The sequence below is a fragment of the Tachyglossus aculeatus genome, chromosome 2 (genome assembly GCF_015852505.1).
Source record: "Tachyglossus aculeatus isolate mTacAcu1 chromosome 2, mTacAcu1.pri, whole genome shotgun sequence".
Lineage (NCBI taxonomy): Eukaryota > Metazoa > Chordata > Mammalia > Monotremata > Tachyglossidae > Tachyglossus > Tachyglossus aculeatus.
This window is the reverse complement of record NC_052067.1, coordinates 34,188,447-34,212,803: the sequence shown is the minus strand read 5'-3', so window position 1 is coordinate 34,212,803 and position 24,357 is coordinate 34,188,447. Positions and strand designations below refer to the sequence as shown.

Here is a 24,357-nt window from a genome sequence, read left to right as displayed (position 1 = left end):
GAAAAGGAGAGAATAGTCTGGGAAGGCCTCTTGGAAGAGATATGCCTTCAATAAGGTTTTGAAGGTGAGGAGGGTAATTGTCAGATTTGAGGAAGGAGGGGATTCCAGGCCAGAGGCAGGACATGGGCATGAGACAGGAGAGATCTATGCACAGTGAGAAGGTTAATAATAATAATAATAATAATGGCATTTATTAAGCACTTACTATGTGCAAAGCACTGTTCTAGGTTAGCAATAAATGAGCAGAATATGCGGGCTGGGTTGTAGAAGGAGAGAAGTGAGGTGAGGTAGGAGGGGGCGAGGTGATGGAGTGCTTTAAAACCGACGGTGAGGAGTTTTTGTTTGATAAGGAGATGGATAAGCAACCACTGGAGATTTTTGAGGAAAAGGGGTGACGTGTCCCGAACGTTTTTGTAGAAAGATGATGTGGGCAGCGGATTGAAGTATGGACTGGGCTGGGGAGAGACAGGCGGTTATCAATGCTTGCACATTGAGAAGACAAAACCAGTTGTGGTGGAAATTAGTCTGGTAACATCTCTTGAAGGAGGTGGGTATTCAGGAGCAATTGGAAATGTGGGGAGCTAGGAACTACAGAAGGACTAAATTCCAGGAAAGTGGAGAAGGGTGTGAGCCGTAGGTCAGAGTTGGGAACAAGTTCCCTAAGAAGGTTAGTTTGGTCATAATGAAGAATGTGATCTGGAGTATAGCCCGTGAGGAGGGAAGATGCGTAATAAGGAATTCTTGTTTGGTCTTGCTGAAAGGTGTTGTTTTGGGGCATTTGTTGTATTTGCCCTTTCCTCTTTGAGTGGGTTAAGTTACAGGCTATTATACATTTCAGTGGGAGGTCTGACACGCCTGGTATGCCAGGTCAATGGAGGTGCACTCAACTGACCAGAATCAAAATTTTCCCAGAAGCCCTGTACACAACACCAGCTTTGCATAAAGGAAATTCATGAAGAGAAGATAAATTTCTGCAATATTTACTGAGTAGGAAACCGCATATTCTGGAGTTTACCTTAAATCCCCTGCGTCCAATTTTCCCTTTTAAGCCAGGTGCACCTGGAGATCCTGGAGCACCCTGAGAAAGAAATAATATGAACGACCAGAAAAGATACACAAGAATTCAAATACCACAATTCTAGTCTCCAGTGGCATATAAGTAGTTTATGGAGCTTCTTGGGGAAGAAGTCATTAAATTTTCTCACACAATATTCTGAGGTTGATCCAGTTCTTTTATTATAGCATAGAGCTGATTCAGTGTTTGAGATAGGCCTTCTGAAGTGCGTCCTTAAATTTAGACAATGCTTTGTGCTAATCAGTTACATCCAGATGAAATTAAATTAAGATATAGGATTAGTAGTGATCGGTAAGTATTTTATTCAAGGCCAGCACTTATCAATCAATCAGTGGTATTTATTGATCACTTATTGTGCGCTGAGCACTGTACTGAGCTCTTGAGAGAGTGGAAAGACAAAGGGAAATGGAGCATTGAGGCAATTATCTGGACAATTCAGGTCTCTAAGCATTCGTTAGTGAGGAAAAAGTGTTATTTTGACCTGAATAATTAAGATTGAGAAAGGTTCAGATTCTTTTTGAGTACTTCAATGTTATGCTGACATTTTCTCCAAGAAAAATAGTGAAAGAAACCTGTTGAATTAGGTGCCAAGTTCAGTCCTAATGGGGTTCCAGTAGAGACTGGGAAAAAAATGTTTTCAGATTTATGTTAGAAGGCTGCCGTTTAGGCATTCAGTAACAAATTGTTTTGCTTCTTCCCTCTTATTCCTTAGACATAGTTTCCATTTCAGAACTGTGACAAAACTGCAAAAGGCATAAGCATCCTAACTGACTTTTGAGGGTTTTTTTAACTGAATTTTTAAGCATTTATTGTGTTCCGGGCACTCTACTAAATGCTAGGGTAGGTACAGGATAACCCCACACAGGGCTTACAGTCTTAATCCCCATTTACAGATGAAATAACTGAGGCACAGAGAAGTTAAGTGACTTGCCCAAGATCACACAGCAAGCCAGTGGCAGAGCCAGGATTAGAATTCAGGTCCTCACACTCCTAGGCCATGCTGCCTCTCTGATTCACATGTTGTGCAGTGATTTGCACCTTTTTATCTGCCATTTCCTATCTAGAAGTCATTGTTAGGTCTGCAACAGTGGGTGACCTACTTGGGGACCGGGTAAACCTTGCAATCCAGATGTTCCCTTGGGTCCTTGGTGACCTCTTGGACCCTAGCCAAAACAACAACAAATCGATGAAGAACTATTAATACTTTTTGCCATTATAAAAGTCAGAGTTCTGGAAAGAAACACTAATTCTGGATTTAGTTCTGCAGCCTTATCCTAGAGCATCCTGAAAGATTCTGGAAAATATTGATCCACAAGTAAGCGCACATAAATAAATAACTCGACCTCCCAGGTTCATGACTCCTTGTGCCCAGAGGCTCTCTTAATAAGACAGACTCTGGTGTCTGAGAAAATGCTATTAAATGGGGCTTTTCATGGTGCTAGTTTCATTTTAAATAATGAAAGGAGACAAGGGTTAGTTTCAAGAGCTCCCCATCAAAATTTTACCACGCTACGATAGAGAGAGATCATATACCGGCTGATCATACAGTGACTAAATTGCTTTAGCTCTCTCCCTCCAAATCCCCTTCTTTTCCATTTATTTTTCTCTAGATCTCCTGTGAACAACCTGAATACACTAATTCCTCTGCTACTGGCTTCCTGCTGGGTGAAATAGTGGAAATTGAAATTAGCCTATTTTCAATAGTGAGACACCAACAGTCACTGAGGATTGATTATCCCATTGATCATTATCTTAACTTCCCCCTGGAGCCAGGGTTTCTGAAGAAAAAACAGACCCGAATGATGAATAGTTCTTCAACAAAGCCAGTTAGACTCTCGTGATACCACCTGTGAGCCTTGAAACCCAGGCCATCCTTTAGAACCCTCTTGTCCACGCTGTCCTTGAAAACCCTGCCAAAATGAATGAAAATGAGTCAATTCGTCGGTCAGTCTTAATAATCCCAAAGGCCCCCTACTCTTCCATTATATATGGTTATTGGACCCCAAAAGAAACATGGGAAATGATGATATACTGACTTATTCTTCTTCGAAGGAGGTGTAGCTTAGCACAGAAAAGGATGTAGGGAGCGTATGGGAATATCTACCCTATGTACTGAAGAATGTGGGGCCAGAATTTTGTTCCACTCTCATCATCATCATCATCATCAATCGTATTTATTGAGCGCTTACTGTGTGCAGAGCACTGTACTAAGCGCTTGGGAAGTACTATCCCTCTCTTCCATTTGCTGAGCTCTGTGAATGCATTGCTGTTATATCTTGTGTACTGTATCTATGAAGGGTGAGAGGGCATGCAGGGCTTGGGTTGCTTAGTGAAGCACATTATAGTATGGGGGCATATTGATCGGGTTGGGTGGTCTCCACATTGTATTCCATTGCATTGATTCTAAATTAGATATCCTTGAAAGCTGCATTCATTAACGTTTGGTTCACAAGGTACAATATTTATCAAGTTATTTTAAATTTGACAGAAGGCCGTTCCTTTTCTTACATCTTGACACATTAATCCTTGGAGGTCCGGATGGTCCCGCTAACTAAATCAGCCCTGACATCAGACCTGTTAAGTGCCCTGAAGCAGTCAATATTACCCTGAACTGAGAGATAGATGTAATGCATCTCACACTGCTAAATTCTCCAAGAGCATGGCTTGAGCCCACTGTTGGGTAGGGACTGTCTCTATATGTTGCCAATTTGTACTTCCCAAGCACTTAGTACAGTGCTCTGCACACAGTAAGCACTCAATAAATACGATTGATGATAATTCTGATAAGACTACCTAAGTAGATAAGACTCCACTACCAAATTAGCCTCCTTGCAGACCTCCATCCCTCTTCAGTCCATACTTCCCTCTGTTGCCCGGATTATTTTTCTAAGCCAGAAGTCGACACATGTCTCCCCACTCCTCAAAAACCTCCAAAGGGTAGGTAGGCCTCTATTTGGATACGCCACATGGGAATCAGCCCACCTGGAGCCGAGGGGCTGGATTCAATGTGATCTCTCCAGGAAGTCCCTTCCAGCTAAAGAACAGGGAAATTCCTCACTCCTTGGCTCATTGTCATTTGCACATGTAGTCGTCGTGCTGACTTTGGAACAGGGCCTGATGCCTGCTCCACATGCTGCTCTTCCCCATCCCCATCTCTACTCTCCCATAAGCCAAGGCTGCCTCTGCCCCAGGCTTGGAAAGGAAAATTCTGACGTGTTTTCACAGGAAAAAAGTTTGGATTCGCACCTTCCCCGGCATTTGGAAAATTTCCTTTTTACTAATGGAAAGGCAAAAAAAAGCCATTTTCCAATAATTCCCACATAACCCCCTGAGGTGAAATCAATCCCCCAAATAACTCATGTGCCAACCCACTGACTCAAAACCAGTGCCAGAGGATCATGGATTAGAGAGCTGGAAGGGTGATTCAGAACAAAGTTTAGCTCTGTCTGTAGAGTCAGTAACAGCCACTCACCTTTATGCCAGGTTGGCCTCTTTGACCTCTTGCCCCCTAAAAAATAAAAGACAAAAATTACCCATCAATCAGAAGCATCAAAACAATCAAAATAAGGAAAGTCCCTGACTGGAGGGTGACTCGCAAAGGAAACAGTGCCGACTATAAATTGTCCGTACCTCAGGGCCCCTGTTTCCAGTCTCTTCCTGCAAGGCGACTCGTCCAGGATTTCCCTAAACGACAGAAGGCAGAACTGTTTCGATTGAAGTTTGTTGGGTTTAGATTTGTTTCCTAAAAGCAAACCAGTGATAGCTGTATGGTAGAATTCCAAGGTTCCAGGATTTTTTCTTCAGGTATTTCATTACATTTGCAAATGGGGAAAGTCCCACCTTAGGCAAGCAGCCCAGTCCCACAGAGTCCTGAAACAACAGACCTTCCTCCCTTCCCCTTTCCTCCTGCTTCACTATCTCGGGTAGAGGGCAGGGCCAGAGAAGTAGAATTGAATGTTGCAGTGGCAATTTGAATTTGAATTTGAACATTCAATTTGAATGTTGCCAGAAAGCCACATTTTCCTGTAGGAGTGGATGAGGGGAGCTAGGAGCACATCAGTAGGGAAAGGGCCAAGGATGCTTGCCAAGGGGGAAAGGGGAGCTAGGATTTCTATGTCTCCTGCTTTAACTAAATTCGGGAGCTGGTCTAAAGTCTTCCCTGAAGATACACAGAGGGAAATAGATCATTACGGTTTGATTCACAGCAACACTGTAGCTAGATAAGTGTTGCTAACTTCGTGGGGGCAATTGCTGCAGTAAACCCGTAAAGGGACGTGTTCCCCAACACTGTCTCCCAACCGGCTACATACTTCTGTTCCAAACATTTTCCAAATGGATCACTAGCCAGGCTTCAACTAAGCAATGGGTTGTTAATTGACTTGCAATAAATCCGCCTCTTGTCATTGAACAAATGGTCCACAGCAAAAGCTTTGTGTGCAAGGGAAACAAAAACAGCCCTTATTCTTGGGAACTTTAATACATGAGCCAAACTGGTTTAAAAGACATTCTTAAGACAGTGTCCAGTTATTTGTATTTTACGGGATGATTTATAACAATCTTTTAGTTTGCGGGAACCCAGATCAGGAGGGATAAACTGACAGAACTGCTTTCTTCTTTGATACATTCTGAATCACAGTTTGATTTGTTCCAGCTCTGAAACAATTAATCATTAATCTAAGTTATTTCCCACCATAAACCCTGGGGAAGCAATAATTTGCATCCCCTATGGCACTGGCCACAGAGAACCCAAAAGCTATTTTTGAAATGCGACCTTTGATTAAAAATATAATCTCTAGTATTTCTTTAAGTCTGCGGGACAAAACCCTTTATAAATTCTCCCTAATTTTTATCCCCTTCAAAAGCTACCCCAAAAGCCTATATCAGCATCAATGAGACCCGGATGCCTCTTTGCAGCTGCTTTTTGAAATGGGCTTTACCTGTCTCCCTCTTCTGCCTTTTTCTCCCTTTTGACCTCGGATTTTACTGCTGGTTCCAGGATCCCCCTGAGGATATAAAAGCTTTGTTACTCAAGGGAAGAAGACAAAAGGAGGAGGGAAAATGTTCCGATCAGAGAAACTCAACTAAATTGGACTAGGTAGCAGCAGCGTGGCTCAGTGGAATAGAGCACGGGCTTTGGAGTCAGAGCTCATCGGTTCAAATCCCAGCTCTGCTAATTGTCAGCTGTGTGACTTTGGGCGAGTCACTTAACTTCTCTGGGCCTCAGTTACCTCATCTGTAAAATGGGGATTAAGACTGTGAGCCCCCAGTAGGACAACCTGATCACCTCGTAACCTCCCCAGTGCTTAGAACAGTGCTTTGCACATAGTAAGCGCTTAATAAATGCCATCATCATTATTGTTATTAAATTGGACAAGGTGTATTTTATTTTCATTTTCATGTGTTTGCCATCAACTCTTAATGGGGAGAATATTGTTAAATGTTCGATCTGTCTTCTTCTCCAGTCCCAATTTTCCATTTGATGGATTTCACTGATAAACAGCATAGTTCCTGCAGTGTCTGGGGAAAGGCAACCATTGCTGCAAACTTTTGTATGTCACTCCTGACCGATGGAAAAGCGTGCTCCCCAAACCCAGCTTACGGGATCTCCTCCGAAGCCCAGAAGTCCTGGATCACCGACCTCTCCGGGAGGGCCTTTCCAACCCTTTAATCACAAAAAGAGGAATGGCTGTTAGTGATTCACCTAGAAAGCTGTCAAGTTCTTAATACCCAAGAACTTACCCATCAGGAGGTGCCCAAGGGAGGAAAGGATGTTGACAAATGAAGATTCACTTGGAATTTAGGATGTCTTCTGCCAGAAGGAGAGGGTGAAAAGGGGGCCCACTCCTAGAAACCTTCTGGCTACAGAAATATAGGGCAGTAGTAGTTGGAACATTGAGTTCCTGGAGCCTCTGAGAAAGGGAGGAGAAGGACTTCTTTTGGGGCTTGCTTGTCCCTCAAGCTGCTGTAAGAGGGCTATGACAAATAAAGTAAACCACTCTCCAGGACGATTGTTGATCTGAAGAGATGCAATCATAGAATACTATAATATTATGGCCCATGACCGGCAGTGAACTTTAAGTATTTCCACATTGTTTCATTGGTGTTTTCATTTCCATCCCTGCGAGGTAAGGAGGAGTACCCTTCTCCTCCCTCCCAAACCCTGTCCTCTCCCGAACTTTCCCGTCACGGTACACGGCGCAACCATCCTTCCCGTCTCACAGGCCCGTAACCTTGGTGTGGTGTCGTCCTTGACTCTGCTCTCTCATTCAACCCACATATCCAATCCGTCACCAGACGGTGTCGGTCTCACCTTCACAACATCGCCAGGATCCCAGCTTTCCTCTCCATCCAAACCGCTACCAAGTTGGCACAGTCACTCATTCTACCCCGACTGGATAACTGTATCAGCCTCCTTTCTGACCTCCCAGCCTCCTGCCTCTCCCCACTTCAGTCCATACTTCGCTCTGCTGCCCCGATTGTCTTTCTACAGAAACGTTCAGGGCGTGTCATCCCCCTCCTCAAAAACCTCCAGCGGTTGCCTGTCTGCCTTCACATCAAACAAAAATTCCTCACTATTGGCTTTAAAGCTGTCCATCACCTTGCCCCCTCCTACCTCACCTCCCTTCTGTCCTCCTACAACCCAGCCTGCACACTCCGCTCTACTGCCGCTAACCTTCTCACTGTGCCTCGATCTCACCTGTTTCGCCACTGACCCTTGGCCCACGTCCTACCTCTGATCTGGAGTGCCCTCCCTCCTCAAATCCGCCAAACAATCCTCCCTCTGCCCCTCCGCCAAGCTAGCTCTCTTCCTCCCTTCAAGGCCCTGCTGAGAGCTCACCTCCTCCAGGAGGCCTTCCCAGACTGAGCCCCTTCCTTCCTCTCCCCCTCGTCCCCCTCTCCATCCCCCCATCTTACCTCCTTCCCTTCCCCACAGCACCTGTATATATGTATATATGGTTGTACATATTTATTACTCTATTTATTTATTTATTTATTTATTTTACTTGTACATTTCTATCCTATTTATTTTATTTTGTTGGTATGTTTGGTTCTGTTCTCTGTCTCCCCCTTTTAGACTGTGAGCCCACTGTTGGGTAGGGACTGTCTCTATGTGTTGCCAATTTGTACTTCCCAAGCGCTTAGTCCAGTGCTCTGCACATAGTAAGCGCTCAATAAATACGATTGATTGATTGATTGATTGAAACAATCACTCTTCCCCCCTTCAAAACCCTACTGAAGGCTCACCTCCTCCAAGAGGCCTTCCCGGACTAAGTCCCACTTTTCCTTATCTCCCACTCCCTTCCACGTCACCGCCACTCACTCCCTTTGATCTACCCCCTCTCCCTGCCCCACAGCACTTATTTATATATGTATATCTATAATTCGGTTTATTTTTATTTTATTGATGCCTGTTTACTTGTATAGATATGTATATCTATAATTCTGTTTATTTTTACTGATGCCTGTTTACTTGTATTGATGGCTGTCTCCCCCCTCAAGACTGTGAGTCCATTGTGGGTAGGGATTGTCTCTATTGCTGTATTGTAGTTTCCAAGTGCCTAGTACAGGGCTCTGCACACAGTAAGCTCTCAATAAATATGACTAAGTGAATGAATGAACTGAAACCCTCCCATTTTACAGACAAGGAAATTGAGTCACTGGGGTCTCAAATAACTTGCCTAAAATCATTCTAGACTTTGAGCTCATTGTGGGCAGGGAATGTGTCTGTTGTTATATTGTACTCTCCCTGTGCTTAGTAAAGTGTTTTGCACACTGTAAGTACTCAATAAATATGAGAAGCAGTGTGGCTCAGTGGAAAGAGCACGGGCTTTGGAGTCAGAGGTCATGGGTTCAAATCCCTGCTCTGCCAATTGTCAGCTGTGCGACTTTGGGCAAGTCGCTTAACTTCTCTGGGCCTCAGTTACCTCATCTGTAAAATGGGGATTAAGACTGTGAGCCCCCTGTGGGACAACCTGATCACCTTGTATCCTCCCCAGTGCTTAGAACAGTGCTTTGCACATAGTAAGTGCTTAATAAATGCCATTATTATTATTATTGAATGAATGAATGAAAGAATGAACACAACTTTGGTATAAGTTACATTTCAAGTCTCCCGGTCCAGCCCAATGCTTAATATTATTTTCCCCAAATTTGTTTTTCAGACTGCAGGGAATTTATGACCAGAAGGATTGATTTGCACTCTTCGTATATCTGGCTAACAACAACATTTCATTCAATAAATCAATCAGTTATTTAATAGTTTTTATTGAGCAGTCACTGTGTGCAAAGCACTACACTAAGCATTTGTGAGAGTAAAATAGAATTGGAGACACGCTGTCTGCCCTCAAGGGTCTTCAATTTAGTGGAGGATGCAGATATTCCCTGACTAAACCCTCTTTTCCTTTTCTTCAACTCCTTTCTGCATCACCTTGACTTGCTCCCTTTATTCATTCATTCAATCGTATTAATTGAGCGCTTACTGTGTGCAGAGCACTGTACTAAGCGCTTGGGAAGGACAAGTCGGCAACATATAGAGATGGTCCCTACCCAACAACAGGCTCACAGTCTAGAAGGGGGAGACAAACAACAAAGCAAAACATGTAGACAGGTGTCAAAATCGTCAGAACAAATAGAATTAAAGCTAGATGCACATCATTAACGAAATAAATAGAATAGTAAATCAATCAATCAATCAATCAATCAATTGTATTTATTGAGCGCTTACTGTGTGCAGAGCACTGTACTAAGCGCTTGGGAAGTACAAGTTGGCAACACATAGAGACAGTCCCTACCCAACAGTGGGCTCACAGTCTAAAAGGGGCTCACAGTCTAAAATCAATACATATATCTGTTTTGCTTATTTATTTTGTGAATCAGAGCCCACTTTGCTAAAGTGCCTGGAAACTGAAGCAAAAGGAGCCCTTCATCAACCTCGGTATTAAAATAAATAAAAGAGGAATGAAATTTAGCCAGAATCAGTAAAGAAATGCTGAGTTCATTGATGAGCTGTGAAACCCTGATTCAACGTGCCAACTAATAAATAATATTTTAATCAGCACTTCAGTTGAAAAGAATGTATATGTACAAGTAAAATAAATAGAGTAATAAATCTGTACAAATATACGTACAAGTGCTGTGGGGAGGTAGTGTGGGGGGGTGGGGATTTCTCCCAGCCCTATAGCACTTAAGGACATTTCTGTTATTTATTGATGTTAAGGTCTGTCTCCCCCTATAAACTGTAAGCTCATTATGGTCAGGGAATGTGTCTGTTATATTGTTATATTCTACTCTCTGAACCTGCACAAAATAATAACAATAATAATGGAATTTATTAGTTGCTTACTATGTGCCAAGCACTGGGGTAGGTACAGGCTAATCAGGTCCCACTTGGGGAGCATGGAGTAAGTTGAAGGGAGAACAGGTATTGAATCCCCATTTTGAAGATGAAGAAACTGAGGCACAGAGCAGTGAAGCGACTTGCCCTGGTCATAGAGAAGCAGCGTGGCTCAGGGGAAAGAGTGTGGGCTTGGGAGTCAGAGGTCATGGGTTTGAATCCTGGCTCAGCCACTTGTCAACTGTGTGACCTGGGCAAGTCACTTCACTTCTCTGGGCCTCAGTTACCTCATCTGTAAAATGGGGATTAAGACTGTGAGCCCCACGTGGGACAACCTGATCACCTTGTATCCCCCAGCGCTTAGAACAGTGCTTCATACACAATAAGCGCTTAACAAATGCCATCATTATTATTATTATTATTACTCTCTCAAGTGCTTCATACAGTGTTCTGCACTTAGCACTCAATAAATACGATTGACTGAATGACATTAAAATAATTTACAGCTAAGATAAAGAAGGATACGTGGCTATAGAGATTGGTGAATGCTTAAGCACTTGTCAATCAATCAATCAATCATATTTATTGAGCACTTACTGTGTGCAGAGCACTGTACTAAGCACTTGGGAAGTACAAGTTGGCAACATATACAGTCCCTCCCCAACAGTGGGCTCACAGTCTAGAAACTTCTCTGAGCCTCAGTTCCCTCGTCTGTAAAACGGGGATTAAGACTGTGAGCCCCACGTGGGACAACCTGATCACCTTGTATCCCCCAGTGCTTAGAACAGTGCTTTGCACATAGTAAGCACTTAACAAATGCCATTATTATTATTATTATTATTAGGAGGTATAAGAAATATACAAAATAGATATGTTCAAAAATGCTACAGGTGGTTGTGAGGGCAAAAGTGCTGAGGTAATAGTTGGGGGAAAATGAACTTGGGGAGAAGATGAATTAACCAGGGAAAGCCTCCTAAGGACAGGCTATTTCAGAAGAGCCGTGGTATGGTGGATTTGAAGTGGGAGCAAGGGATCAGACGCCCGTGAGATAAGACTAAGGCACGCTAGTTGGTTATCTTGAGAGAAATGACAAATACGAACTGGGGTACATTGGGAGAAGAGTGGATTAATAGGAAGGAAATAGCTGTTTGAGTGCCTCAATACCAATGATTAGGAATTTAGGCTTCCTGACGAGGGGAATGGGGAATGGGTTTTAACAAGGGAGTCAAAATTATACCCGCTTTCCTGCACTGCCTTTTTCTCCATGGGTTCCAGGAGTTCCGCTCTCTCCCTAGACCCAGAAAGAGGGGAAAAAATAGAGAAATATGAAAGACATGGAATAACATCCTCTGAATATCAATGGAAATCTGTTTTATTCAGTTTCAAGTTTCTGCTGTAAGCAGAAAGTTTCTATACCTGCTCACCATCCACCCCATTAATGCCATCATCACCCTTACTGCCCTGTGGTGAGAACAAAACAAAATCAACATGTTATTAGCAACAAGAATAGATATAAAGTGATCATGTGAGATCGTCTTTGATATTATTTCTTCTAGTTTTCCTGTCAGTTTTTTCCATCAACCAATCGTGTTCAGCAACCTAAATAAGAATCAAAATAATGTAAAGACAACACTAAAAAAATTCCCTGGAGCCTCCACCACCCTATTTCCAATTCTTCATGGCACTATTACCCTATGTAGATTTGGGCCTAAGAAGGAAAAAACTGTTTAAAAATTACATATCCTGGGCACACTCAGTGACTGTCACTTCAGTGATCATTTGAAATGAAAGGAGCCTGGTTAGAGGTAAGTTGTGGGTTTGAAAGAGGGGCAAATGAATTTTCCATTTTTGGAATAGCTGACTTCCTCCCAGAGTAATTTTCATATATGAAAGTAATGTTAGACCAACATGTTGGGCTTATAAAGGAAATACTTATTACAATTCTTTTGGCAACACTTGCTTCCCTAAGATTTACACTATAGATCTGATGACAATATTCTTGCCTCTTGCCTTTGATCTTCTTGGAATTTTATTGTCTTTCCTCAAGGAGGAAAAGGAAAAATGAAATAATTCAGTATTGTTTTGTTGGTAGAAAAGCAAACTCCATTTAAAAAGAGAAGGGGGGACACCTACCTTATCTCCTTCATGGCCTCTCAGTCCCTGAAATTGCAAAATCAAAGTGTGAGTTTCCTTTTAGTGGGATTTCTTTTTAAAAATAGACTTTCTTGAAGTATCTTGCAGGATGGATGATGAAAAAGAACATGGTTTCTCTCCCAGTGAGTGTGATGGGTACTTAAGAAAAGTGTGTTGGCTTTTTAATGTGCCACTTTACCTGCATGCAACCACCCCCCGTAGAGTCACAAGGAGAAAGGGATGAAAAGGGAGATAAATAGATGGAAAGAGAGAGGGAGAGAGATAGCAAGAAAAAGACAGGTATGGAGCAAGACTGAGATAGACAGAGACATTCATAGACAGTGAGAAACAGGGCCAGAAACAGAAAAAAAAAAAAAAAAAGAGAGACAGAGAAACAGATTCAGAGCCAAGCAGAAAGATTGATATAGTGAGGGCTTTTTAAAGTAGGACAGATGTTTTTCAGATGTGATTTGGGGTTACTGCAATGATGACAACAGCAAACTTTTCATGGAGAACTATTTCATCAGCTAGAAGGGTAAAATGATTAGTGTGGTAACACATCCTTTTACTGGCAGTACAAGAGAGTCATCAAGAAAGTGATCAGCAGGGTGAGAAAGATGAATTGGCAGCCCCCAGAATAAGGAGTAAGATGAATTATCTTTCACTCCAAGGAGGTCTTGGGACTAAACAGCCACATATGCTTAAATTCTCCCAGGGAAGGAAGTTTCTCCAGATCTGTGATAACGGTAGCAAAACAGGAATGAGAATGGTGAATCTCCATGAAACTCACCTTAGGACCTCTTGCACCTAGGCATCCTGTCTCACCCCGCTGTCCAGGGAAACCAGTGGGGCCTCTTTCTCCCTGTGAAATGAAAAGGAGCCTTGCATTTTAACATTTGCAGCACTTAATGAACTGTAGCACTTGTTAAGTGCTTACTCTGTGCTGTGTAAGGGTACAGAAACCAAGATGATAAACTGATTTATGAGGATAGAGCTTTGTACTCTAAAATCATTCCTTAGGATCGAGTGAAGTTTGGCCCACTCTCCCCCAAGTCCACAACAAGCTCTTTGTTATGGCACTACAAAGGTTAATGCTCTGTTGAACGACTAACGAGATCTAAGGAACAATTAGGAACGGTACAATTCCCAGAAAAGAACTTTCTACACAGCGCTGAGTGAAATGAAGATTTGGCAGTTGGGTTAATTTAATGAATATTGACAATCAATCTAGATAAACCCTACTTCAAGCTCCAAGAAAACTCTCTTTTTCCACAGTGGTGCTTTTTCCCCCCAATTAGCCAGATAAAATGCCTTAACTAGCATTCACATTGCCTGTGTAGTCACCCCATAAATAACATGAAACAATCCCAAAATCGTTAAATATCTTATTAATTATCATTGATAACTGTAAGGTCAGTTCTCCTAGAATGCGTGCTCTCACTGTACATCTTCAAGCAAATGTGATGGCAGAATTAGAAGAAGTTCATCCTACATTACATGTCTTTCTAGACACCACACAGATTGGGAGAAACATCTTCTGTGCATGCCAGGCCCAGCTTCAGACAAGCCAGTGTGCCTGCTGGCCCTTCCAAGATAGCCATAACTTGAGACATTCAGAGATGGCACCCGAATCACACTTCATCAAGAAAGCCGTGCCATCTTCTACTCTCCCGCTCTCCCCTAAAACACCACCACTCCTCCGTCCCCGAAGTTTAGGGAGGCATGAGTCTACAAGAGAAGCAGCGTGGATCAGTGGAAAGAGCACGGGCTTTGGAGTCAGAGGTCATGGGTTCGAATCCCGGCTCCGGCAATTGTCAGCTGTGTGACTTTGGGCAAGTCACTTAACTTCTCTGTGCCTCAGTTCCCTCATCTGTAAAATGGGGATTAAGACTGTGAGCCCCACATGGGACAACCTGATCACCTTGTAACCTCTCCAGCGCTTAGAACAGTGCTTTGCACATAGTAAGTGCTTAATAAATGCCATTATTATTATTATTATTATTATTATTATTATTATTATTATTATTATTATTATTACATCTGAAGCCACAAAAACCACTCTGTTCCCTCCCTAATATTCTCCTCCTCCTCTAACATTCTCTACAGAGCCTCCTGAAATAGTCTCTTCAGAGCCCCCGATATAGTTTCTACAGAGCCCCCTGATAAAATCTCTACAGAGCCCCCAATATAGTTTCTACAGTCTCTTGAAATAATCTCTTCAGAGCCCCATGAAATAGACTCTACTAAGGTTTCTTGCTTTCTTTTACTTATTTATTAAATAGCTATGGGTTCCCCAATTATGCTCCCTTCAGTCCACCTTCCTCCCCAGTGCCCTGGGTGGGGGAATGTCATGCTTTACTAAGGTTTCTTGCTTTCTTTTACTTATTTATTAAATAGCTATAGGATCCCCAATTTCTCTCCCTTCAGTCCACCTTCCACCCCAGTGCCCTGGGTGGGGGAATGTCATGCTTTACTAAGGTTTCTTGCTTTCTTTTACTTATTTATTAAATAGCTATAGGATCCCCAATTTCTCTCCCTTCAGTCCACCTTCCTCCCCAATGCCCTGGGTGGGGAAATGTCATCCTATACATCCATCATCCATCAATCGTATTTATTGAGCGCTTACTGTGTGCACAGCACTGTACTAAGCGCTTGGGAAGTACAAGTTGGCAACATATAGAGACAGTCCCTACCCAACAGTGGGCTCACAGTCTATACAGCATCAAGGGGTGGGCAGTAGTGGGTTTTGATGGCAGCCAGAGAGGCCACCTCATTGAGGCCAGGAGCCAGGGGTGGTTGGGCTCACAAGGGACGTGTGGGAGGGTGGATGTGTGGGTTTTCCACACAGCACCAGGAGGGAGATCTCAGCCTCTGCTTTCCAACCCAGATAGTGGGAGTCGGGAGGATTCAGCCTCCCCGAGAGGGGAAAGGAAGGGGCTGGGCATTGGTCTATCCTAGTGGCTGTCTTACTGCCTGCAGAGATTTTCTAGGAACCACGTTGCTGCCGTCCCACTCCCCAAAGCCTGCAGCTTACCAACGATGGGCACCGTGGGTACTGTGCAGGGAAACTGAGTCACACTGTGTGGGTGGGGAGAGGAGACACCGATCCAGTGCCCCGGTCTCACTGTCACCACGCCCTAGAGAGTGTTCATCCCTGCCCGCTCCCCATCTCTGGCATCTGCCCAAGACTAGGACGAGTGGTGTCCTAGCAGGAGCTCCAGAGGCTGCTCTCAGCCTTGCCCCGAGGGTGACACATTGTGATGCCATTGCATGATTCATTCAAAGCGCTTGGGAAAGTGAGCGATGTCCCCAGGTTATGTGATGGGGACAGCCCTCTGGGCTCTTACCTCAGGCCACAAGCCACCTTGGAGCCAGCCGTGGTACACGTGTGTGGTGTCGTCATCAATCGTATTTATCATCAGTCGCATTTATTGAGCGCTTACTATGTGCAGAGCACTGTACTAAACGCTTGGGAAGTTCAAGTTGGCAACATATAGAGACAGTCCCTACCCAACAGTGGGCTCACAGTCTAAAAGGGGGAGACAGAGGACAAAACCAAACATACTAACAAAATAAAATAAATAGAATAGATATGTACAAGGAAAATAAATAAATAAATAAATAAATAGAGTAATAAATATGTACAAACATATGTACATATATACAGGTGCTGTGGGGAAGGGAAGGAGGTAAGACGGGGGGGACAAGGGGGCACAAGTGTCCTTAACCTGGCATTCGACAAGAGTTTTATCCCTGGGTTCCATTGCATTTTCTGACTGCAATTTTGATATGCACCCTAGTCCTATCCCCACAGCATATACGTACGTATCCAGCTGTAATTTATTTTAAACTATTTCTCCCCCTCCAATCTGTAAGTTCCCTGTGGGTAGGGATTGCGTCTATCTACTCTATTGTATTGTTCTCAGCTCTAAGTACAGTTCTCTAAACAGTGCTATCTCCACAGTAAGCACTCGTAATTTCTGATTTCGGTTCCTTGGTTTCTTGGTAGGCGCAAGAAATTGTGTCTACCTACTCTATTGTATTGTTCTCAGCTCTAAGTACAGTTCTCTATACAGTGCTATCTCCACAGTAAGCACTCGTAATTTCTGATTTCGGTTCCTTGGTTTCTTGGAAGGCGCAGGAAATTGTGTCTACCTACTCTATTGTATTGTTCTCAGCTCTAAGTACAGTTCTCTATACAGTGCTATCTCCACAGTAAGCACTCCTAATTTCTGATTTCGGTTCCTTGGTTTCTTGGAAGGCGCAGGAAATTGTGTCTACCTACTCTATTGTATTGTTCTCAGCTCTAAGTACAGTTCTCTATACAGTGCTATCTCCACAGTAAGCACTCGTAATTTCTGATTTCGGTTCCTTGGTTTCTTGGTAGGCGCAAGAAATTGCGTCTACCTACTCTATTGTATTGTTCTCTGCTCTAAGTACAGTTCTCTAAACAGTGCTATCTCCACAGTAAGCACTCATAATTTCTGATTTCTGAGAACTGATTGACTTTTCAAGTCAACTTGTACATATTTACTATTTACTATTCTCTTTATTTTATTTTGTGAATATGCTTTGTTTTGTCATCTGTCTCCCCCTTCTAGACTGTGAGCCTGCTGTTGGGTAGGGACCATCTCTAGATGTTGCCAGCTTGTACTTCCCAAGCGCTTAGTACAGTGCTCTGCACACAGTAAGCGCTCAATAAATATGATTGAATGAATGAATGAATGAAATTCTACCAATGAAGTTGGGGTACAATAATTTTTCTCATGAAAAGAGAAAGCAAACACTTTTGGGGGGATGTTGAAGTACTTGACAACTTATTTTTTAAAACTCAACTCATTTCTCTTTGTTTCTGTGGTTTACAACAGGTAACCAACCACATTAACTCTTGGTTCCTGCCTACAAATTCCAAACACAATATGGATTCACCCTACCGATTTCTACTGACCTGCCTTTATCACTACTTACCTCTTTTGGAATTTCTTACCTTAAAATACGTGATTCGGTAGCTCAGGAACATATCTATTCCATTTATTTTATTTTGTTAGTATGTTTGGTTTTGTTCTCTGTCTCCCCCTTTTAGACTGTGAGCCCACTGTTGGGTAGGGACTGTATATGTTGCCAATTTGTACTTCCCAAGCGCTTAGTACAGTGCTCTGCACACAGTAAGCGCTCAATAAATATGATTGATACATGATACTATGCGGAACGGCCAAATTAGGCATGTTAGCCAATTAGAATTAAAGAGGCCTTCAAAATAATGATAATAATAAGTGTGGTATTTGTTAAGTGCTTACTATTTGCCAGGCACTGTACGAAACACTGAGATACAAGGAAACTGGGTTAGAAACAGTCTCTGTCCCACACGGGGCTCACAGTCTCAATCATCATTTTACAGATGAGGTAACTGAGGCGCAGAGAAGTGAAGTGACTTGCCCAAGGTCACAAAGCAGAGCTGGGATTTGAACCCATGACCTTCCGACTCCGAGGCCTGGGTGCTATTCACTACGCCAAGCAAAATAGCTTGAGTACATTTGGTTAAGCAACCGACCGTAGCAATATTTGTGCCTGTTTTGATGTATCCCTTTAAATAGCAAAATGAGAAATACTTACAATTTCACCTTCTTCGCCAGGGTAGCCGAATATTCCACTGGGACCTGTAAGTCCCTACAAAAATGGAATTGAAGAAATAAAGTTCATTCAGAATTTTTCTTCAGTAGCCCTATACCTCTCTCAAATTGATTAGTACATAGCAGTACTCATATTGTATAAAATTGCCACACTGTTTCAATCAATCAAGCAATGGTATTTAGAACTGTACTTAGTGCTGAGAACAATATAGTAGAGTAGGTAGACGCAATCCCCACCCGCGGGGAATTTACAGATTGGAGGGGGAGAAAGAGTTTAAAATAAATTACAGGTGGATACATACATATGTGCTGTGTATTTATTACTCTATTTATTTATTTATTTATTTTACTTGTACATATCTATTCTATTTATTTTATTTTGTTAGTATGTTTGGTTTCGTTCTCTGTCTCCCCCTCTTAGACTGTGAGCCCAATGTTGGGTAGGGACTGTCTCTATATGTTGCCAATTTGTACTTCCCAAGCACTTAGTACAGTGCTCCGCACATAGTAAGCGCTCAATAAATATGATTGATTGATTGACTGATTGCTGTGGGGATGGGACTAGGGTGAATATCAAAATGCTGAAGGGATACAGACCCAAGTGCGTCAGTGACGCAGAAGGAAGGATGACGGGGGGAAGTGAGGGCTTGGTCAGGGAAGGCCTTTTGAGAAGATATTATTTTAATAAGGCTTTGAAAATGGGGAGGGTGGGGGTCTGTCAGATATAATAATAATGATGGCGTTTATTAAGCGCTTACTATGTGCAAAGGACTGTTTTAAGCGCTGATAGGTATGAAGGGGGAGGGAATTCCAGGCCAGAGGGAGGACATGGGCAAGGAGTCGGTGGCAAGAAAGATGATACTGAGGTACAGTAAGTAGGTTGGCATTAGATGTGCGGGCTGGGTTGTATATAGAGAAAATCGCCACGTTAAGGGAAGAGGAAGAGAGCTGATTGAGTGATTTAAAGCCAAGGGTCAGGAATTTCTGTGTTACGTGGAGGTGGAAGGGTGACCATTAAAGATTTTTAAGCACCTGTATATGTGTATATATGTTTGTACATATTTATTACTCTATTTATTTATTTATTTTACTTGTACATATCTATTCTATTGATTTTATTTTGTTAGTATGTTTGGTTTTGTTCTCTGTCTCCCCCTTTTAGACTGTGAGCCCACTGTTGGGTAGGGACTGTCTCTACATGCTGCCAATTTGTACCTCCCAAGCGCCTAGTACAGTGCTCTGCACATAGTAAGTGCTCAATAAATACGATTGATGATGATGATGGCGACGGCCCGTGAGGAATATCAGGAAAATGATCCAGGGAGCCGAGTGACGTATGGACTGGAGAGGGGAGAGACAGGAGGCAAGGAGGTCAGCAAGGAGGCCGAAGTAGTAGTCAAGGCGGAATATGATAAGGATCAGCACGGTAGCAGTTTGGATGGGGAGGAAGGGGCGGGTTCTAGAGATGTCTGAAGGTAGAAATCACCGGGATTTGGATTAAATATGCAGGTCGAATGAAAGAGTTGAGTCAAGGATAGTCGATCAATCATTCAGTCATATTTATTGAGTGGTTACTGTGTGCAGAGCACTGTACAAAGCACTTGGGAGAGTAAAACGCAACACTGTTACAGACACATTTCCTGCCCGCAGCAAGCTGACAGTCTAGAGGGATAATGCCAAGGTTGCGGGCTTGTAGGACAGGGAGGGTAACGGTGTTGTCTACAGTTATGGGAAAGTCTTGGGGAGGACAGGGTTTGGGAGGCAAGATGAGGATTTTTGTTTTGTATGTAATGCTCACACTTTTCTTTTATCAAATAATGTGTCAATTTATTTTATTCTATTATTTATTTATTTATATTTATATATCTATTTATATAAAATAAATATTCTATTTATTTTATTTTGTTAATATGTTTTGTTTTATTGTCTGTCTCCCCCTTCTAGAGTGTGAGCCTGCTGTTGGGTAGGGACCGTCTCTATATGTTGTCAACTTGTACTTCCCAAGCGCTTAGTACAGTGCTCTGCACACAGTAAGCGCTCAATAAAAACGATTGAATGAATGAATGAATGAATGTGAATGTGTCAAAATTTCAACGTGCTTTCTTTAAGATATTGGGAATAAACTGAGCTTCTTTCTTTACTACTTTTTCATTAAATAGCATTTTTAAAAAAGAATAATTTGAGGTTATTTTAGAGAGAGTTTGACTCACCTGTATTTTGAAGAGTTGGGAAATTAACTTGGGCTGGCACAGACAGGCAAATCAATCAATCAATCAATCAATCGTATTTATTGGGCGCTTACTATGTGCAGAGCACTGTACTAAGTGCTTGGGAAGTACAAATTGGCAACACATAGAGACAGTCCCTACCCAACAGTGGGCTCACAGTCTAAAAGTAGGCAAAGGCTAGCAAACACGCAGGCACCATCACTAAGTTACAGTTTTATTATATATTTATGACGTTTAAGTGCCTACTTTATGCCAGACATTATACTAAATGCCCAGGTAGATGCAGTCAAGTTGGACACAGCCCATGTCCCACATGGGGCTCACTGTCTTAATCCCCATTTTACAGATGAGTTAACTGAGGCACAGAGAAGTGAAGTGACTTGTCCAAGGTCACACAGCAGACAAGTGGCAGAGACGGATTAGAACCCAAGTCCGGCTGAGTCCCAGGCCCACGCTTTATCCACTAAGCCATGCTGCCTCTCTGTAACTCTTTATGACTTTTTTACTTCATGTACCTGCATTGACATTCCTCCCCTTTAAACCACTGGAAGATTCAAGTCTTTTCAGCCCATTGGAGTGAGTTTTGAGGAGCAAAATGTCCCTTGTATGTTATTTGTTGCCAAATTGTCCTTTCCAAGTGCTTAGTCCAGTGCTCTGCACACGGTAAGCGCTCAATAAATACGATTGAATGACTGAATGAATGAATTTAGGTGTTATTTTCTATGGCAAGAACAACTTGGTCGTAATTATTAATTATTATTATTTGGGTATAGCTCTTTTGTTTTCCCATAGTATTTTCACATTCATTATTTCATTTTATCGTCAATCCTTCAATAGCCGAAATCCAACAGAGGGTAATTTTTTTTGTCATTTAATTGTTCACTCTCCTTTAGCTCTTCTCTTGGTATTTTATTTGTGGTTCAGTTTAGGGAGAACTGGTCAAAATGACTAATAAGTCGTGTTATAATGCAGACACAGTGGGATATAAGCCCATCACTGTCCTAGAAAAAGACTCTAATGGAAAGTTCATTTGACATCCAGGAAATGCCTGTCATTGACTCTTGTTGAATTTATTGCGGGTAGATTGGGAAACATCTCAAGAGGTTCCCAGGCAAAGATCCCTGATTCTTGGGTATGTTTACTGAAATAATATGGGAAAGTGCCTTTTTAAAAATTTTTTTTGGAAAATTCACATCCTTCAAGTTTAAAAACGCTCATTTTAAATGCCCCAAACGCAATCAACAACATCATGGCAACCCCATTTTTACAGATTCAATGAGACAAAAATAATCAGGAAAACAGGAAGGGAAATCTTCTTATAGAGTTAATTCAGGGTGGTAGTAATAAATTTGAGATGTGTAACAACGTGGGGTTACTCTGCCATAATAGTATGATACTGTTCGCTGTGGCGTAGTCCATCAGGAACCTTTCTCTGAAGCCCCTTCCTTCCTCTCCCCCTCGTCCCCCTCTCCATCCCCCCATCTTACCTCCTTCCCTTCCCCACAGCACCTGTATATATGTATATATGCTTGTACATATTTATTACTCTATTTATTTATTTTACTTGTACATATCTATTCTATTTATTTTATTTTGTTAGTATGTTTGGTTTTGTTCTCTGTCTCCCCCTTTTAGACTGTGAGCCCACTGTTGGGTAGGGACTGTCTCTATATGTTGCCAATTTGTACTTCCCAAGTGCTTAGTACAGTGCTCTGCACACAGAAGTGCTCAATAAATACGATTGATGATGATGATGATGAAGCCCCGTAGCCATAATTTATTTATTTATTTATATTAATGTCTGTCTCCTCTTGTTGAGGGTAGGAAATGTGCCTACCAGCTCTGTTATATTGTATTCTCCCAAGCACTTAGTGTACAGTAAGTGCTTAATAAGTATGATCGATTGGCCGAGGAACATCTCAGTCTTGCTCCCAGCTCCTCAATGGCTCACAAATTCATTCATTCATTCAATCGTATTTATTGAGCGCTTCCTTTGTGCAGAGCACTGTACTAAGCGCTTGGGAAGTACAAGTCGGCAACATTTAGAGACGGTCCCTATCCAACAACGGGCTCACAGTCTAGAAGGGGGAGACAGACAAGACAAAACATGTGGCCAGGTGTCAAGTCATCAGAATAAATACAAATAAAGACAAGACATGTGGCCGGGTGTCAAGTCATCAAAATAAATACTAATAAAGCTAGATGCACATCATGAACAAAATAAATAGAACAGAAAATATGTACAAGTAAAATAGGGTAATATGTACAAACATATGTACATATATAATAATAATAATGATGATGGCATTTATTAAACACTTACTATGTGCAAAGCACTGTTCTAAGCACTGGGGGGATACAAGGTGATCAGGTTGTTCCACGGGGGGCTCACAGTCTTAATCCCCATTTTACAGATAAGGGAACTGAGGCCCAGAGAAGTGACTTGCCCAAAGTCACCCCTCCACTCCCCCCACCCCCCTACAGCACACCCAAATGCTTCCATAGCACAATATTTGTCACATACACATTCATTCAATCATATTTATTGATGATTAGGCTCCAGAGAGCCTAAACCACAATGAGGCAAACTCAAACTTCCCCGCATTAGATGGAGCCCTGGCAACCTTCTTGACTCTCAAGGATGGAGCTGGGATTCCCCTCCACTTCAGTCATTTCGCTGCCATTTTTACCATGACTAAAATGTGTGGGAAGGACCGTTGGAAACGCTACGCGTTGATCGATTGATTAAACCTATAAGCACAGCTGCACTGCGGTTTAGCTATCTGTGGTTAACTTGGCCTTCAAAATAAATTCCTTAACAGTTCACGGAAATTTTAACCGGCCAATAAACTATTCACTCTTTTGCTTTCATTTTCAGCATACCCTAATAACTTTTATGTCCTTGAAAATGCTATGTAGTTCATTAACTTAAAAAAAATTCCTTTACCTTTGTGATACTTCTCAGTGAGTAAATTCTGCCTGTAACACCATGCTCTCTTAGTTACCTGGCAACTGTCAGTCTCCTGATTTGTTGCTTAGCTCTATTAAAAGTAGCTCATTAACTTAGTTTTTAATATGCAAATACTTATGACTTCACTTCCCAGGTGGGAATGAGATTTTGAGAAGCAGCGTGGCTCAGTGGAAAGTGCACGGGCTTCGGAGTCAGAGGTCATGGGTTCAAATGCCGCCTCTGCCACTTGTCAGCTGTGTGACTTTGGGCAAGTCACTTCACTTCTCTGGGTCTCAGTTCCCTCATCTGTAAAATGGGGGTGAAGACTGTGAGCCCCCTGTGGGACAACCTGATCACCTTTTATCATCAATCGTATTTATTGAGCGCTTACTATGTGCAGAGCACTGTACTAAGCGCTTGGGAAGTACAAATTGGCAACATATAGAGACAGTCCCTACCCAACAGTGGGCTCACAGTCTAAAAGGGGGAGACAGAGAACAAAACCAAACATACTAACAAAATAAAATAAATAGAATAGATATGTACAAATAAAATAAATAAATAAATAAATAGAGTAAAAAATATGTAAAAACATATATACATATATACAGGTGCTGTGGGGAAGGGAAGGAGGTAAGATGGGGGGATGGAGAGGGGGACGAGGGGGAGAGGAGAGAAGGGGCTCAGTCTGGGAAGGCCTCCTGGAGGAGGTGAGCTCTCAGCAGGGCCTTGAAGGGAGGAAGAGAGCTAGCTTGGCGGATGGGCAGAGGGAGGGCATTCCAGGCCCGGGGGATGACGTGGGCCGGGGGTCGATGGCGGGACAGGCGAGAGCGAGGTACGGTGAGGAGATCAGCGGTGGAGGAGCGGAGGGTGCGGACTGGGCTGTAGAAGGAGAGAAGGGAGGTGAGGTAGGAGGGGGCGAGGTGATGGACAGCCTTTAACCTCCCCAGCGCTTAGAACAGTGCTTTGCAAATAGTAAGTGCTTAATAAATGCCATTATTATTATC

General features: G+C 42.5%; 1 protein-coding gene across 1 annotated transcript in view; it reads right to left on the bottom strand.

Moving 5' to 3' along the window:
- LOC119922424 (collagen alpha-4(VI) chain-like) overlaps positions 1-24,357 on the bottom strand; it is a 78,105-nt gene that overhangs the window by 22,768 nt on the left and 30,980 nt on the right. The window contains 12 exon segments of the mRNA XM_038742271.1: positions 1,016-1,078; positions 2,176-2,238; positions 2,923-2,985; positions 4,548-4,583; positions 4,706-4,759; positions 6,013-6,078; positions 6,675-6,737; positions 11,647-11,700; positions 11,826-11,870; positions 12,543-12,569; positions 13,333-13,404; positions 18,156-18,209. Of these exon segments, the coding sequence (XP_038598199.1) occupies positions 1,016-1,078; positions 2,176-2,238; positions 2,923-2,985; positions 4,548-4,583; positions 4,706-4,759; positions 6,013-6,078; positions 6,675-6,737; positions 11,647-11,700; positions 11,826-11,870; positions 12,543-12,569; positions 13,333-13,404; positions 18,156-18,209 (660 nt within the window).